Source organism: Dendrobium catenatum, unplaced genomic scaffold (assembly GCF_001605985.2).
Source record: "Dendrobium catenatum unplaced genomic scaffold, ASM160598v2 fragScaff_scaffold_118, whole genome shotgun sequence".
Taxonomy (NCBI): Eukaryota; Viridiplantae; Streptophyta; class Magnoliopsida; order Asparagales; family Orchidaceae; genus Dendrobium; species Dendrobium catenatum.
In genome coordinates, this window is record NW_021318580.1 from 798,171 (window position 1) to 815,148 (window position 16,978).

General features: G+C 38.3%; 1 protein-coding gene across 3 annotated transcripts in view; it reads left to right on the plus strand.

Moving 5' to 3' along the window:
* LOC110108239 (V-type proton ATPase subunit a1) overlaps positions 1–16,978 on the plus strand; it is a 111,647-nt gene that overhangs the window by 26,812 nt on the left and 67,857 nt on the right. For all 3 annotated transcript variants that reach the window (XM_028697919.1, XM_020838797.2, XM_028697916.1), the window contains exons 3-7: positions 10,466–10,588; positions 10,674–10,781; positions 15,553–15,666; positions 15,748–15,912; positions 16,167–16,304. In XM_028697919.1, the coding sequence (XP_028553752.1) occupies positions 10,466–10,588; positions 10,674–10,781; positions 15,553–15,666; positions 15,748–15,912; positions 16,167–16,304 (648 nt within the window). The remainder of the gene's footprint in view (positions 1–10,465; positions 10,589–10,673; positions 10,782–15,552; positions 15,667–15,747; positions 15,913–16,166; positions 16,305–16,978) is intronic.

Here is a 16,978-nt window from a genome sequence, read left to right on the forward strand (position 1 = left end):
ATCATTCTCCCAAGGTGGGAGAAAACTCGGCTTCGTCGAGTAAGATTCTCTCTCGTAAAGCTCCAAAGCATCTGGGTCTATCTGCTGCAGCTCCTCGCGGTCTATCCACGTGTCCTCTGATTCAGGTTTTCCTCTCCACCTGATCAAGTACCTTCTTCTTCAACATTCCTTTGTAGAGATAATGTCATCACTTAAAATTGTGTCCACTTTATCAGCCATGGGTAATTTGGGAATGGTTGGAAGAGGAGGCAAATTAGGGTTTTCTAATGGTGGAGTTATATCAGGCTGTTGAAAGAATGGGTTGGGTGGATTGAAATCGGGGTCTTCATAAGCAACTAGATCCTCATTGTTAAAAGTCGGGTTGATGTTGAAATCCTATGGGAGGTCTACTACATATGCATTGTCGTTGATTTTCTTTAATATTTTAAATGGCCCAGCATTCTTGGCATGTAGCTTCTTAATGGTTCCTTGTGGGAACCGTTCCGAACGGATCCGCACCATCACGGAGTCACCCACCTTAAAAGTTTTAAATCGTCATTTTAAATCAGCATATAACTTGTAATCTTTGTTGCTCTTTTCAATGTTTTGTGCAATTTCCTTATACAATTCATGCAGATGTGATGCAAATGCAGACGCTGACTTGGAAATCCTATACCTAGAACTCATAGGAATCAAATCTAAAGGCTATCTATGCTTAAAGCCATATACAATCTCAGAAGGACTTAGACCCGTGGTTCGGTTGACAGAATTATTGTATGCAAACTCAACAGTGGGTAGGATAGTGTCCCAATCTCTAATATGATCCCCAACCAAAGAACGCAACAGATTGCCCAAACTCATGTTAACTATCTCTGTCTGACCATCAGTCTGTGGGTGAAAGGAAGTGGAAAATTGTAGCTTGGTACCCATCTTCATCCACAGGGTTTTCCAGAAGTAGCCAGTGAACTTCACATCTCGATCCGATACAATGGTTTTGGGTAAACCATGCAAGCGGATGACCTCATTAAAATACAGCTTGGCGATGTGAGAGGCATCAGCTGTTTTAGAACAGGGGAGGAAATGAGTCAATTTGGAAAATGGATCTACGACTACGCATATGGCATCATTCCTATGCAGTGTCTTTGGCAGGCCTAAAATAAAATCCATACTGACGTCCTGCCAAGGACAACTAGGCACAGGTAACGGAGTGTAAAGGTTAGTGTTCTGTTTACGTTGCTTGGCTAACTGACACGTGTGACACTTAGCAACCATCCTACCAACATCTCTCTTAAGGCTTGGCCAATAGAAACGGTACTCAACGGCCTCAATCGTCTTATCTCTCCCAAAATGTCCAGCGAGGCCTCCAACGTGTAGCTCCCACACAAGGAATTCCCTAAGAGAGGTGCTAGGGATACAAAACTTTTGGGCTTTGAAAAGGTAACCATCCTCCAATAGGAAATCGTCCACAAGGCGTGTGCTGCCTGTGGACAGGGAAGAGTAAATCTCTCTGAAGTCTGGGCACTCAAGATAATCCATCCTCATTTGATCAAAACCCATGACTTCCGCTCTCAACTCAAGAGTAGTCATCATTCGTCGGCTGAGAGCGTCAGCAGCTTTATTCTCGACCTCTGCCTTGTGCCTAAGAGTGTAAGTGTACTCCTGAAGAAATTCTACCCAGTGGCCATGTCAGGCATTCAGTTTCTTTTGAGAATTAATGTATCTCAATGCCTCGTGATCCGAAAAGATGACGAACTCTTGCGGGAGCAAGTAGTGTCTCCAGTAGCGAAGGGATTGGATAACGGCATAGAATTCCTTGTCATAAGGAGTAACGCTGCCTAATATCATTCAGCTTCTCGCTGAAATATGCTACAGGGTGACCCTCCTGGGAGAGGACTCCTCCAATTCCTACCCCCAAAGCGTCGCAGGTCACTTCGAAGACTTTAGAGAAGTCAGGAAGTCTCATAACTAGGGCCTCCACCATTTGTTTCTTAATCTCATCGAATGCTCTGGTGGTAGCCGGGGTCCAGTGGAAATCACACTTCTTTAGACAATCCGTGATAGGAGATACAATGGTGCTGAAATTTCGGATAAATCTCCTATAAAAGGTAGCTAACTCGTGGAAGCTGCAAACTTCCCGGATGTTCTGTGGAATGAGCCAGTCAACTATGGCTCTAACCTTTTCGGGGTTAGCAGAAACCCCTTGTGCAGACACGATAAATCCTAGAAAGATAACGCGGTCTATAAGGAAAGTGCATTTCATAGTATTGGCATAAAGCTGATCCTTCCTCCGGACATCACAAACCTACCTAATGTGGTCCAGGTGCTGATCAACTGAATGGGTATAAATAAGTATGTCATCAAAGTAGACGACAACAAACTTACCCATAAAAGGGCGTAACACCTGAGTCATAACCCTCATAAATGTACTATGGGCATTACTCAACCCAAAGGGCATGACTAACCACTCATAAAGGCTATCTTTCATTTTGAATGCAGTATTCCACTCATCTCCGGGTCAGATCTAGATCTGGATCTGGTGGTACCCACTCTTCAGATCTATCTTCGAAAATAATGTGGCACCCGACATCATATCTAGCATGTCATATAACCTCAGAATCGGAAAACGGTACTTGACGGTGATCTTGTCAATAGCACGGCTATGAACATACATCCGCCAAGATCTATCCTTATTTGGGTTAAGAAGGGCTGGTACCGCACAGGGACTAAGACTCTCCTTAATGAAACCTCGCTGCAGTAACTCCTCTACCTGCTTCTTAAGCTCAGCGTGCTCAGTAGGATTCACGCGATAATGGGGCAGGTTCGGGAGGGAGCCTCCAGGAACAAAGTCTATGACATGCTGAATATCCCTAAGTGGAGGTAATCTATCTGGGAGATCATCAGGGATAATATCAGCAAACTGCTCTAAAATAGGTTGGACTTCATCAGGGATGGCCACGTCAGACTCAGTGGGAATCTCACGACCAACAAGTGCATAAAGAGGAGCGCCGTGGGCGACCTTAGAATCCAAAACCTTAGCAGTAACCAAATTCAGTCCCTTCTTGGGGTTATTCGGGGAGGGCTTAGTGTCATCCTTACCCAGGGGATGCGATGGTAAAAGCTTGATCTTTCTACTCGCATGTTCGAACACACAGGTGTTCGAGCGCCCATAGATGTGGACATCATTATCAAAAATCCAAGGTCGACCTAACATAATCTTTCCAACATCCATAATCAGAATATCGTACCATACGTTCTCCTTGTAAGAGGCAAAGGAGATTGGCACGAGACTTCGTTCCTTCACCTCCAAGGCAGTGGAATTGATCCAAGCTACCTTATATGGACTGGGGTGAGGAATGGGAGCAAGTCCTAACTTGGATACCATGCTGGACGACACAACATTGATGCAACTACCGCTATCCACGATGACTTTGCAGTTCTTATCCCTGATTTTCGTGTAGGTATGAAAAATGGTGGTCCTACGCCAGTCATCAGTGGGGGTGGGCTGTGATAGTGCACATCTCACAACGCAGATGGGAGAGGTATCCAGTCTCTGAAGGCAATGGAGGGCTGCGGTGTCATCGTCCTCCTCAAAGAATTCGCCTTCATCCTCGACCTGATGGATCTGATCACCCTCGGGCTTAAGATCGTCCTCAATAATCTCCTCGACGATAGAAATCTTATAAGGACTGGAGCATTGAGAAGCGATATGCCCATACCCCTGGCATCGAAAGCACTTGGTCCCGGGATTGGACTGAGGGGTATCCGGGGTGGGAGGTTTGGGTCTAACATCAGATCGGGGAGCAGGAGGGCCGGTGGGTGGTCGGCTGGTGCTCTCAGGTGTAGGTCGTGAAGTAGGAGTGTGAGGGATGGAGCTACCAGAAGGTCTATACGAATGCCTAACATCGTGGGACCGACTAGGGTGCTGGGACCTACTCTCCTCAAAGTCTAGAACAATACTATATGCATTCTCCAGGGTAGTAATGTTCCGGGCAAAAAGCTCATTGCGAAGATCCTCTTGCAACCCGGTATGAAACATGGACAGAATCTGCGCGTGGGTAGAAGCGGTCTCCCCCTTGCATCTAATCAAGTAGTCGTCAAAGGATGCGATATAATCCTTGACTGGTTTGCTATCCTGGGTCAGCCTATTCCATTTGTCTAACAGTCTGGGGATATAGTATGGAGGCACATACTTGTGTTTCAATTCCCGCTTCATAGTGAGCCAATCAGTAATGGGATACTCATTGCGGGCTTTCCTAAGGCTTCTGAATTAGACCAAAATTGCCCAGCCCTACCCGTGAGTTTCATCTCTGCAAAACTAACCTTCCTCGCGTCAGAAATATTGTACCACTTGAAGAAACTGTCCATACCTTTGACCCAGTCCAAGAAGAGCTGGAGATCGAGCGTGTCATCAAAGGTTGGAGCATCCACTTTAATATTTTTCATGAGTGGTAATTCGGGTCGTGAGGATGGTTATGTCCATATTGGGGAGCGTGATGATGGGCACGAGGGGGTCCCTCATCGTGGTAGACGTCACACCCATACATGGACGGAGGTTTAGAAGGGGTGTAGCAAATCAGGTTTTCTCTAGCTCGCTCCAATGTGTCAAACCTCTCAGTGGTGTTCCTACGAAGCTCTGCTAGGTCAGCTTGATTTTCCTTCAACTGCTGGCTTATGGTGTTCATCTGACCTACCAAGAGGTCTAATGTTCTTCCTAATTGTTCCAGGTCCATTCCTAGACACTATGGGAAACTTAGGAGGGGTTGTAGATAGAAGACAGTAGCTAACCACTATGGAAGCACACTTAAAATGATGACAGAAGGTGCATAAATCACAAGGACAACAAGGTACACAAAAGGGTTAAGGTTTCCTAGGCAATTAGTGTGGCAGGTAAGTGATGGAGAGCACTTAGACGACTAAAAGATGAACCTACAACTCACTAAATGGTGCAAGATTTTCTGGACAGCAAGCATAAAATGAGTTTTATCATGAATATAACAATGCTATGTATGCAGAAACTAGAAACAATAGTTAGGCAACACCCTAGGAAGTATTCTAGAAAGAAATTCCTAGCCTAATCATGCTCTGATACCAGATGATGCTGGACTAAATGCAAAAACAGGAAACTTGCACAAAACAATTAAAGAGCAATTTTGAATTTTTGTTATGAGCGATTAAAAGAAGAAAATAAAACTAATAAGTGGTTACTTTCGTTTAGGCTAAGCCACGCAAGAGACTAAGCGAAATCAAAATATTTAGGAAAATCAAAGCGTTGCATGCGAAGTAGTTTCTAACATAACCTTGGCCTAACAAAGAGATCCAAACACAAAGAAGTAACAAACCTACGCTTACTAATGGATGGCGATAAGTAAACACAATCTGTTGCTTGAACAATCTCTCAACGAAGTAAGTAGAATGTGAAAGTACACGAGTCAAGGAAGAAGATCACCTTCTCGGAGAAGCGTCGTGATACACCACGATCCTTCCGATAGTTCCTCCTCCATAGCCTTGGTCAAAACGAATAGCATGTTGTCGGCGGCCTTCTGTATGAACCCATCAATGTTTGGATTCAAGTCGAAGAACGGCAAAATGAGAAGATCCACGAAAACTTAATCGTCTTACGCAAGGCCGGATTCAAACTCCGGATTGGCCATACATCATAGCAAGAGAAAGAGAGAACACAATAGAAACATGGAAACTTTTAACTCTTCCACTTTGAATTTCAAATTTGAAAATACATGGGGTGGATGCAAAGATGAGCCGACGATTAACGGAGGGGTGGGAGTGGTGGAGGAAGGGGAGGCCGGCGGCTAAAAGGGAGGGCCGGCGGGATGAGGGTAAGGGTTTGGATTTGTGGTTGGGATGAAGGTGAGCTTTGGTAGGAGGGGTTATGGGGTGGTGTTTGGTGGTGGGGATGGCCGGGGTGGAAATTGAATAGAAGGGAGGATAGAAAGGAGGAGAACCAAGAGCTATCGGTGGTGACTATTGGGTATGACGGGTGGCCTCTCCTAGGCTCCACCAACCTCTCAAACTCTTTCTCAAGCTCTCACATAAGCTTCAAGAACACAATTGCAGGAAAATTTTGATAATCATTCATTAACTTCCAAAGAACAAGATGAAAGGCTTTAAATAGCCTCTTACAATGACTTAAAACAAAATGACCCAAATACCCTCAAGGGGCTACATGACTCAATCCCTCAAGCAAGAGTAAAAAGGGAAAATGTTGAAATAAAAATACATCAATAAGGAAACAATAATAAAATCAAAAGTACATCGGATAAATCGTGGCCGTTTATCTACGGCCACATCGACGGTAGACTTTCCAACTGATGTCCCCATCAGAGTTTTAACAGAATTAACTTTCGTGGTAAATTTTGGGAAGGAAGATGGGTTTGTAGATAAGACACTATCTAGAGATTTCTCTCTCATTTTGCGATAACTTTATAATCTGAGTTCTAGTTTCCTATAGGTGCAAGCCCCTATAATTAATTACCCCTTCCGATAACTAGAGAGAACTTTCGATTAAGGCTAGTCGTCAATCATATATGTAGAAATATGTGTTATTTAGCATATAATAGCAGCATAGGTTTGGGAATTTAGAAATTTGAATGTTTTTTATATTTAAAATTGGAAATTTCACCATCTTTCACTTAAACCAGATGGTGGGGGAAGTGATGATGAGCCTGATCAAGATTCCATTGTTCCGTCGTCACGGGCCATCATGGTCCTTTATCTACTTAGTCAGAAGAGGTAGTCGACGAAACCTGACAGAAGTATCCTTATCGGCAGCTATGAGTTGTTTTGTCCAAGGGTACCTTGTAGACCTGGGGTGGATGCTTACCTAAGCGGACAAATTTAAATCCACCTTAGCTAATAAAGGGATTTGTGCCCTATTGACTATATTCTATTGATTCATATCTCAAGGATTTGATGCCACTAAGAAACATATTGGCTCTGGCCATAACCGTAATTTAGTAGTCCCATTTGGCGGCAAAACCACTTAGTTTAGAGTGCCTCGGGTCATAACTGTTTATCCTACGGTATTATTTGACAGCAAAACCACTGGCCAGAGGACACGTATCACGTCCTTACTAGTAGGAGATTATTTTAGAATGTATCTTAGTGATATTTTCGATTAGACATTAGCTCTATGTGAGAAAAACTAAATTTTAATTTATTTACTCGACAAACTGTTACGGAGGATGGATGAGTTTTACTTTAAGTGGTTAATGATTGAATTTCCATTTTTAAATATATTGAATTTTAAGATTTTTAGAGTATTGGATTTTCTGGGCGGCATTTTAAAATGTTGGAATTAACCCCTCCGGTTGAGATCTGCATTCAACATGGCCATCATCGAGGTGTTTGGGGTCATTTGAAAATATTTACATTTTGTAGGAATTTGGGAGCATTTGAAAATATTTTGAATTAATCCCTCCAGTTGAGATTTGCATTCGACATGGCCATCATCAGGGTGTTGGGGTCATTTCCATTTGTGAATTAAACCTTATTAACTTTGCCAATTTGTCGATAGAGGATTGGGTGTGTTGGCTTTGTGATTTTGTTAATGAATTTTCTTTGTTAGAGGCTTTGAAGACCTTATATGAACGTATAAAATAAATATTCCAATCGACATCCTGACCGTATACTGTTTGATAATTCTAGCCGTGCTGACTCTTATTTATCCATAAAAAAGTATCGGGCTCAAACTATGTTCATTTATTGATCCGCGCAGCATTTTTTTACGTCACATGTGTACCCAAAATATGCTCGTATGGGCCCATGTGGGTTTTGTGATTACAGTTGCCCCTTTTGTGTACCTATGTGCATACATATTACAGTGCATGTGTGGGGGCATTCTTGTAATATTTGTAAATGCCTTCTGTCCTCTTGCATGAATGTTGTGGATCCTGTGGCATGGCGCTGTAACTTGTAGACGCCTTATATCTACTTGCATGAGTGTTGCAGATCTGGTGGTGTGGCGTTGTAACTTATAGACATTTTCTGTCAGCTTGCATGAGTGTTGCAGATCCAGTAGCAGGCGTTGTAACTTGTAGACGCCTTATGTTTGCTTGCATTAGTGTTATAGATCCAGTGCTGTGTTTGTACATTAGCATTGAGTGTAAATCTTCTAGTGCAGCCCATAGACATTTGTATTTGATGTAGTTATTCTGCATTCTGCTTGTTAACACTACATTGGGCGTACAATAGATCTTCTACGACAACTCGTATGAGCCTACATCCACTGCATATCTTCCATCTTTGCTTATATATATATATATATAGTTTACCTTTACTAACAATGATGATACAACGCATCACACTTTAAATTAATCAAAACAACTGATAACACACTAATCGTAATCAATTATAATAGTTAAAATCAAATAATAAAAATAAAATGTCATGACAAAAGTAGCTTACTATTAACGGAGTTTAGGCTGATTAGGGGATTTCAATTGGGCTTTAGATGTGTGTGGCTGTTGTTTAAGAGTGTAAGTTTGCTGATTTGAGTGTGTTACCTAGGGCATAGTTAAGGGAATATAGTGGGATTAAATGGCTACAAGAGTTTTGGCTATAGCAGTAGAAGGATGCATGGCCCAACTTGCAGATGGGGATATGGATCGGATGAGGAAGGGAGAAGTGAGATTTGCATGAGATCTGGAGTTGGTTGGGGTCAGTCTGAAGTAGGAGGAGATCGGGATACAGGCAACAGGCAGGGTCGGCTTCAGGAGGAAGCTCGGCTAGAGTTCGGTGGGTTGAGGTCCTCTGGATCGGACAAATCGGAAGCAGTGATGGGTACAGGCGTCGATTGATTGTGATTCGTCTTGGTGGAGGTCGGCGGGATAGAGTTCGGCAGTGGAGGAGATGGGGTCGGGTAAGCTTCGACACTTGTACGGAGGGAGGAGGAAGCAAGTTAAGGATTTTGATTTGATTTGCAGTAGAGAATTCGATGGGTCTAGGGCTATAGAGATCGACGGAAGCTCGAAAGGTAGGGGCTTCGATCGGCTTGGTCAAGTGGTCTTGTGGCTTCAGCTTAGTGGGGAAGAATGACGGGAAGAGGCGAAGGAAGCGGAGGTCTTGTGTGTAAGGGCTTCAACTTGTAGCTTCGGATGTGCTTGTATAGAAAAATGAATGAAGCTTAACTTCGTTCTCATTTTAAAGCCGCGAGTAGGAGTGCGATATCACGCATGGGATGGGGCGACTGCATTCGGCGCCGTTTGCAGACTGCGACAAGATTTCATCAGATACGGGATGGGCTATAGGTTCTACAGGTAATTTTATAATTAATTTTTTTTTTGTTATAATGTGTGGGGTCAACAGGCGTATAGGAGGCTTCTGGACCACAAAAGCATAGGAAAGGCTTAGATGACACAATTATTGGCTCAAAGATAAAAATTTGGTGGCCACATGATCAGATGTTTTATGATGGTATTGTTGGTTCTTTTGATCAAAGTGCAAGAATGCATAAAATTTTATATGATAGTGATGTAGAGGTATTGCTCCTAAAAAAGAGAACTGGGAGTTTATTGAAGGTAAAACCAAGATGCATGGGGTAAAGGAAAAGGATAAAACTAATGCTTCAAATATTCTTATCGAGGGACTTGATAATTTTACCTTTATGGGACTAATTACCAAGCTGTGAACAACAGATCTGTATTTCCTAGTGTGATGGGGAGCGTTAAATCCCAACTATCCCTTTTCCCTTGATCCCAAGGCTAGCATGGGGATCGATGGGAGGCTCACCTGGGTCATGCCGTTAAATCTCAGCATCCCCTGGCCCTTGATCCCACGGCTTGCATGGGGATCTGTGAGAAGCTCAGATGGATCACGCCAATTTTCTTCTATATTTGGGTGGCTGATTTAGGAAGGATTATATTAAGGAAATTATGCATGATTCTGTAGTTATTTGTTTCTTTATTAAGACATCTTATATAGATCTATAAATAAGGATGGTTTTGTGTAATAAAATTATTTTTTTTTCCCTTTCTAGTTCTCTAAATTTAACAATATTGAATGTTAGTACTCTTTTGAGAACGATTAGTTGTTTTATTGCTCATTGTATCACTTTATCTATTGGCATGTATGGACGTTTTTAGCGCTCAGTCTAGACAAATATTACTACAAGTACATAAGGAGTTTTCAATAGATGCAGACACTAAAACATAAAAAAATGCATCATACCTAGGATTGATGTGATTTCTTGTTAAAATACTTTTTGTTACTTTTTTCAAATTTTGTTTCCAATGTTACCAATTCATTGGAAACTACCCTTTCATTTTTTTTATCTTTTCGATGGATTTTGTCAAAGATGTTGGAAATAAAAGCAAGCAGACTTAAAAAATTAATGAGATGAATCAGTAAAATATATGAAAGCAATAAAGCTTAGGAGTCGGGAATGATGTCTCAAAAATAACTTCTAAACGTTCAACTCATTATTGATATTTTTCTATCCTGTTGCATTTTCCTAAATTGGGCTTCAAAACAGGTAAAACGTTGTGGAGAGATGTCACGGAAGTTAAGGTATTTTAGTGATCAGATAAACAAGGCCAACCTTGCAATTTTACCTCGCCCTACTTTGCAACCAGATGTTCACTTAGAGGAACTAGAGGTTATTGTTGAAGTTTATATTGTCCTTTATCATATGGTGGTACATTCAGAAGGCCTATAATAGATTTATATTCTCTTGGGTTCAGGTTCAACTGGGTGAACACGAGGCTGAACTTCTTGAAATGAATGCAAACAGTGAGAAACTGCAACAGACATATAATGAACTTCTTGAGTTCAAGTTGGTTTTGCAGAAGGTACTTACTAAATGCACTTTTTGATTAATCTAACACAGTAGAAAATTTGCGTAGGGATTGGTATTTCTGAACTTGCTATCTTATCATTTTGTTACAGGAGGATAATTTTTTATGAGTCTAAATCAACTAGAAGAATCACTTGTGATACTACTAAATGCACTTCTTGATTAATCTAAATCAGTAGAAAATCTGGATCATAATTTGACATAATTTGCTGTACTGATTTCTCTTTAAAATATTTTCCCAAGGTTGTCATTTTCTATAATTGATTTTGCAAGTGCATCTTTCTCTGCAGATTATTATCATCTATTTTTTATTTATTGGTCTACGAAGCTACTCATGAACCATTATACTTTCCGAAATATTCAGGGTAGGATATTTCTCCTATTGAGATTAATTAAGTTAAGTGTAAGATGGTGAAATTTCTTATTTTAAATATCAAATCTTCCAATTTTCCAAATCCAAGCCCAATGTTGCTAATATATGCCAGATAACATGTATTTTACACTTATCTGATTGACGACTAGTCTTAATCGAAAGTTCTCTCTCGTTATCGGGAGGGGTAATTAACTATAGGGGCTTGCGCCTATAGGAAACCAGAACTGAGATCATAAAGTCCTCGCAAAATGAGAACAAAATCTCTGGGCAATGTCTTATCTACAAATTCATCTTCCTTCCAAAATTTATCCTGGAACTTAATTCTATTAAAACTCCCCCGAAAAAGAAAAAGTTACAATCGGGCGGGGGCCGGGGCCGAATTTTCGGAGCCCACAACAACAAGCCCAATGCATTCCTTCACTTAAAACCATCCAACTTAAATTCTACTAATAATATCGCCATCTATTTCACAATTACTCTGAACAATAGACCTAATATATCTAAAATATGTACTCTTATTAATTACTTGATTGCTTAAAGTCACAAACCCCCCACTAATTTTTTTACTAAAATTACACTCTATGTATTCGGTTTTAGATATACTCAAACTAAAACCTTTAGACTCGAAGGTTGACGACTATAATTTAAGTTTTCCTTCGACTTCCTCTTTAGTCTTATCAACAAGAAGAATATTGTCAGCAAAAAATATACACCAAGGGGCATTCTCTTGCAAATCTCTAGTAAGAACATCCATGACTAAAGCAAAAAGATCTGAGCTTAAGGCTGATCCTTGATGTAATCCAACTGAAATTTGAAAATACATGGTTAAACCACATTATGTTTGAACAGAAATAACATCTCTATCAAACATATCCCTAATGACTTGAATATAAGCATTATTAACGCCATTCTTTTTTAGAACTCTCCATAGCACTTCTCTTGAAACTTTATCATATGCTTTCTCTAAGTCAATAAATATCATATGAAGATCCTACTTATTCTCTCTATACAACTCCGTCAATCCTCACATTAAATGTATGGCTTCCATAGTAAACCTACACAACATGAATCCAAATTGATTTTGAGAAACATTAGTATCACATCGTAACCTATGCTCCATAACTCTCTCCCGTAGTATTAATATATGACACAATAACTTAATTCCTCTATAATTCGCACAATCTTGTGCATCACCTTTATTCTTTAAGATAGGAATCAACACACTCATTCTCCATACATCTGACATCTTTCTAGTCTTCAAAATATTATTAAAAAGTGTGATAATTAGGCAGCTATAACAAAAAGGTTCTACTAATTTACATCCATCACATGCAACATACATAATTTATGTGCATGTTCTGAGTGTGTTATAAAAATATTCTATCGATCATTTCAAAATTAAAAGATTTATGTAGTAATTAATAGTGAAATGCTATCTATACATCATATGGCATTTCAATACGAGCATTAAAATTATTACAAAAATGTGGAAGGTTAGTTGAATGTGAAAGGTGATGACTGACAATATACTAAGTATCTAAAGAACCTTCTACAAGTATAAACGATAAACCTTTTGATAAAAAAGGGTACATTCACCTTCCCATAATTCAAAATTACTTATGTCGAGTTGTATTACTCATAAACACACTCTTACAGCTCTAAAGAAATAACACCAAACAAGCACTAAACAAAAAACATTTAGAAAAATAAAGAGGAATCATTAATAATATTATTATTTGTAACATATAATCATAACCTAACATGAATGATCTATTCTCATATTAACTTAATCAATTACAATTTAATATGTTTTATCTGAATTAAACTAAATAAAAACACCCATTTTTTTATTTATGAAGATAAACATCTTAATTGTTGTGGTATTATTATTGCAACACATAATGATAGCCTAACATGGATGATCTATTATCATATTAACTTGATCGATTTCAATTTAATATATAAGAGTTATATAAACTAAATAAAAACACCCATTTTTCATTTAAGAAAATAAACATCTTAATAGTTGTGGTGCACAATTTCGAAGAATATTATAATCAACCCGTAAATTGTGATAAGGTCTTAAAAATCAAGTTAATTGGAGTTCTAGTTAATCTTTAAATTGATACAGAAATTAAGGTAGAAGTATACAATGATGTTACTAGAAGCTTTTCGACAATCAGTGGTGCCAATCTCAATAAAAACTTGAAGATGTCATCATTAGTGGTAGAAATTTAGGGACAGATAAGTGGAACCGTACCAATGAAGAATAAGCTGCGATGGCTAATGCGGGAAAGAGGGGGGGGGTTGGATTGGGTGTCAGGTACAAGTGTATGAGACGTCGAGGATGGGTTGTATGGCTGTGATGAGTCTTCACAGTGATGAAAGAAGGTGGGATTAGTGCTCGAGAGGAAAAAGAAAGAATAAGGGATGTGGTCTTGAGCTAGCTGTGTGAAGAAGAGGACTTGATCTTGAGGATGACTCACTCAAGTGGTGTTCTCCTTAAACCTCAAAGTATAGGTGATGAGGGAAAAAATGGTGAGGCTTGAGATTTTTGCACCAGTGAAAGTTGAGGGGAGCAGTTGGGGTGACTAAGGTCAAGGTAACTAGACCTTTTAGACATGTTATGGTTTGGTTCGTAATAGGTATAAATAAAATGCTTTGATATGAATTTTTATGTAGCAAGGTTAGACCTATAATTGCTGTGGGCTTACAAAATAGTCTCTACTAGATTTTACGACAATGCAAACATTAGTTTATTTTTTCTTTTTTTCTTTGATTTGGTATGATCCTTTCTCTTGCTTTTTCTTAATATCTTTCTTCTTTTTCTCTAACACGGCCTTTCGTTAATATCAATGTTGTGAAGCACAGGCTCTTCAAAATGCTTTTGGTGTTCATGTCAGACATGAGCATATATGCCTTGACATTTGTCAAAGAGCTGTCATCATCGGGTCAGGCCTTGACATAGTTGGCACAAACTTGAATAATGAAGTTTTTTTTTTTCTCCAATTAGTTATCTTTGCTAACTATGTAGTTTTTATTAATGTTAGTGAAGCTCTATTGAAGAAGACATTGGTGCTAGAAATGAAGACCCCTCATTAATGACAATGCAGATGACTTATGAGCTGTTGTCATATTATGTCAACTTTTTTTAGGAGTTAAATGTGAATGAGTAGATAACTGAGAAAGAAAGAATTTGGAGTTGAACTTATTATATGATATATTTATGCAATTTCTATATTTAATGTTGTTTTGCTCTTGTGATGTTTGGATTTCCATTCTATTTCACGTAATTTATTAGTTGTCATTTTATGTCTTGTGCAATTTTTGTTTCATAAGTATGTCAATTTGTTAATTCATTGTTTAATAGAAAGTTAATATATTATGTTTTAATATATCATTTGATTATTATAAAAAAAAATTACTTTAAACATTTATTTTCACTTTACACAATTTTTAAATTTTGAGGCTTACGCCTTAAAACGCGTTGAGACTTATGCATTGCCTCACGAATGAAAAATGCCTAAATACTCAATTGTGCAATTTTAAATCTAGGTCATCTTAAAATCTTATAAAATCAGGTCGGATGGTTAATGCTAATGTTAGTGTGTTATTAACAATATAGTGTGTTAAATCTCAACCTTACGATCCCAAAGATATCCACGGCTGTGAACAGTAATCCGTGGGAAGACTACATGGATTGCATTAATTCCTCCCATTAATTTAGGAATAATTATATTCATGTTATTATAAGAGTTATTTGTTTCCTTATCGATACACCTTGTATAGATCTATAAATAGGGAGTATATTGCGTAATAAAATTCAAGTTTTTCCCTTTCAGATCCTCGTTTTTAACATAGTGCACTAGATAAAATATTAAAATGTAATTATAATTAAATCAATGTAAATTTTTCTTTTCTCGATCATTTTATTTTCTTAAAAAATGCGGATGATATAATAGTTTAGGGGGATTTATATGCATAACACAAAATTTTTATGTATTTACATTTCTGACATGTCAAAATTTATATTGACTTATATAATACTCAAATCTCTAAATTGCATAAAAAGACCACTAAGATTTTTCATGCATGTATTTTGATGTGATTTAAAAACTGAAGTAGTATATAAGATTTAGGTGTTAAATATGTAAATACATAACAATTTGGGTTATGTGTATAAATCCCCTTATAGTTTATTGTGATATTTTTAATAGAAAATATTGACATTAGGTATTTTTATTACACTTTTTATTACATCTTTTGTATTAATAATTTATAAAAGAAAACATCTTGTTCATATCCTACTTTTTATGCCTGTCGCTTCCTATTTCTGTTTCTGTGTCAGTCATGCTTCATACTATCTCTGCCTTCTCATACTTCCTCGTTCCAGGCAGGTGGTTTTCTTGTTTCAGCACAAAATCATGCAGCGCCATCTGAGAGAGAGTTGGATGAAAATGTGTATACTGCTGAAGACGATGAAGGAAACCTATCTTTACTAGAACAGGTGTTCTCCATAACTCATTTCTTAAATTTTGAAGTTCAAATATGATTATATAAGCTAAAAGTTCTTTTGAAGAAAATTCAGCCCGAACTTTCTAAAAAAGATGGCTTGAGATTCATCAGTGGGATAATTTGTAAAGCCAATGCTCTAAGATTTGAGAGAATGCTCTTCAGAGCTACAAGGGGCAACATGTTTTTTCATCACGCACCAGCTGGAGAACATGTCATGGATCCAATATCTGGTGAAATGGTTTGATGCTTCTTTCTTTAGTTTTTCTGCAAACCTCCAATTTTTTTTATTCTATTGTTTTATTTGTCCGTTTTTACTCAAAAAATACGTATTCCATTTTATTGAACATCATATTTGTGTATTGTTATGAAATGTTATACTCACATCATGAATCTAATTGATTACAATTTTTGGGGCAATATGCTTAATTGTTTTTTTTTTCTGGACAATCCAACTTTATCTTTAACTATACCTGTTTATTCTTTCTAATGCAGGTAGAAAAGACTGTCTTTGTTGTATTCTTTTCAGGGGAGCAAGCGAAAACTAAAATTGTTAGGATCTGTGATTCATTTGGTGCAAATTGCTATCCTGTTCCCGAAGATATGAATAAACAGAAGCAAATTTCAAGGGAGGTATGCTCCTTAAGACTGATTTTCATGCAAACTCAACTGCTTATTTTCATGGGCTATATATCCGCAAGTCATGCTGTTTTATATGTTTTTTTAATTTCTTTTTGTTTGCATGGCTTAAAAATTGGACTTTTGTAATGATAGAGGCGACTGGAAGAACGTTTTATGAAAGACGGATGAATAATTTCGATCTAGCTCTTAGAATGAAGAAGCTGAGTTCTAGGAATCTTTTTATAGGAAATTCATGCTCTTCTTATACAAGTTAAGGAAAACGCAAGTGTGGGCTCCTAAAAGAGCTGCCGAGCTCTGATGAAATTATTTAAAACTTATATATTCTATTGCACTTTAAAGCTGCAAATTGATTTAATCATATTTTTTTCTAATGTTGGGTTAGAGTTTGGTTAAATTAGACCATGATTTTTTATAGGTGCAAATCTACTCCTCTAGGATCTGGGAGAGCACTCTCAATTAAAAAGATCTCTTAGGCTCAATTTTAGACTGAAATTGCTATTTATATTTGTATTTGATTGACAGGGAAATGGGTTATGGGGTGGAAGTAAACTAAATTAATATCCCCTGGTTCAATTATCCTAGGTTTGTTAGTGGATCAAATTTTCCAGAACCTAGAGTTGTAACGTTTAGGGATACTGACCATGGCTTTCTCATCTCATGTACTC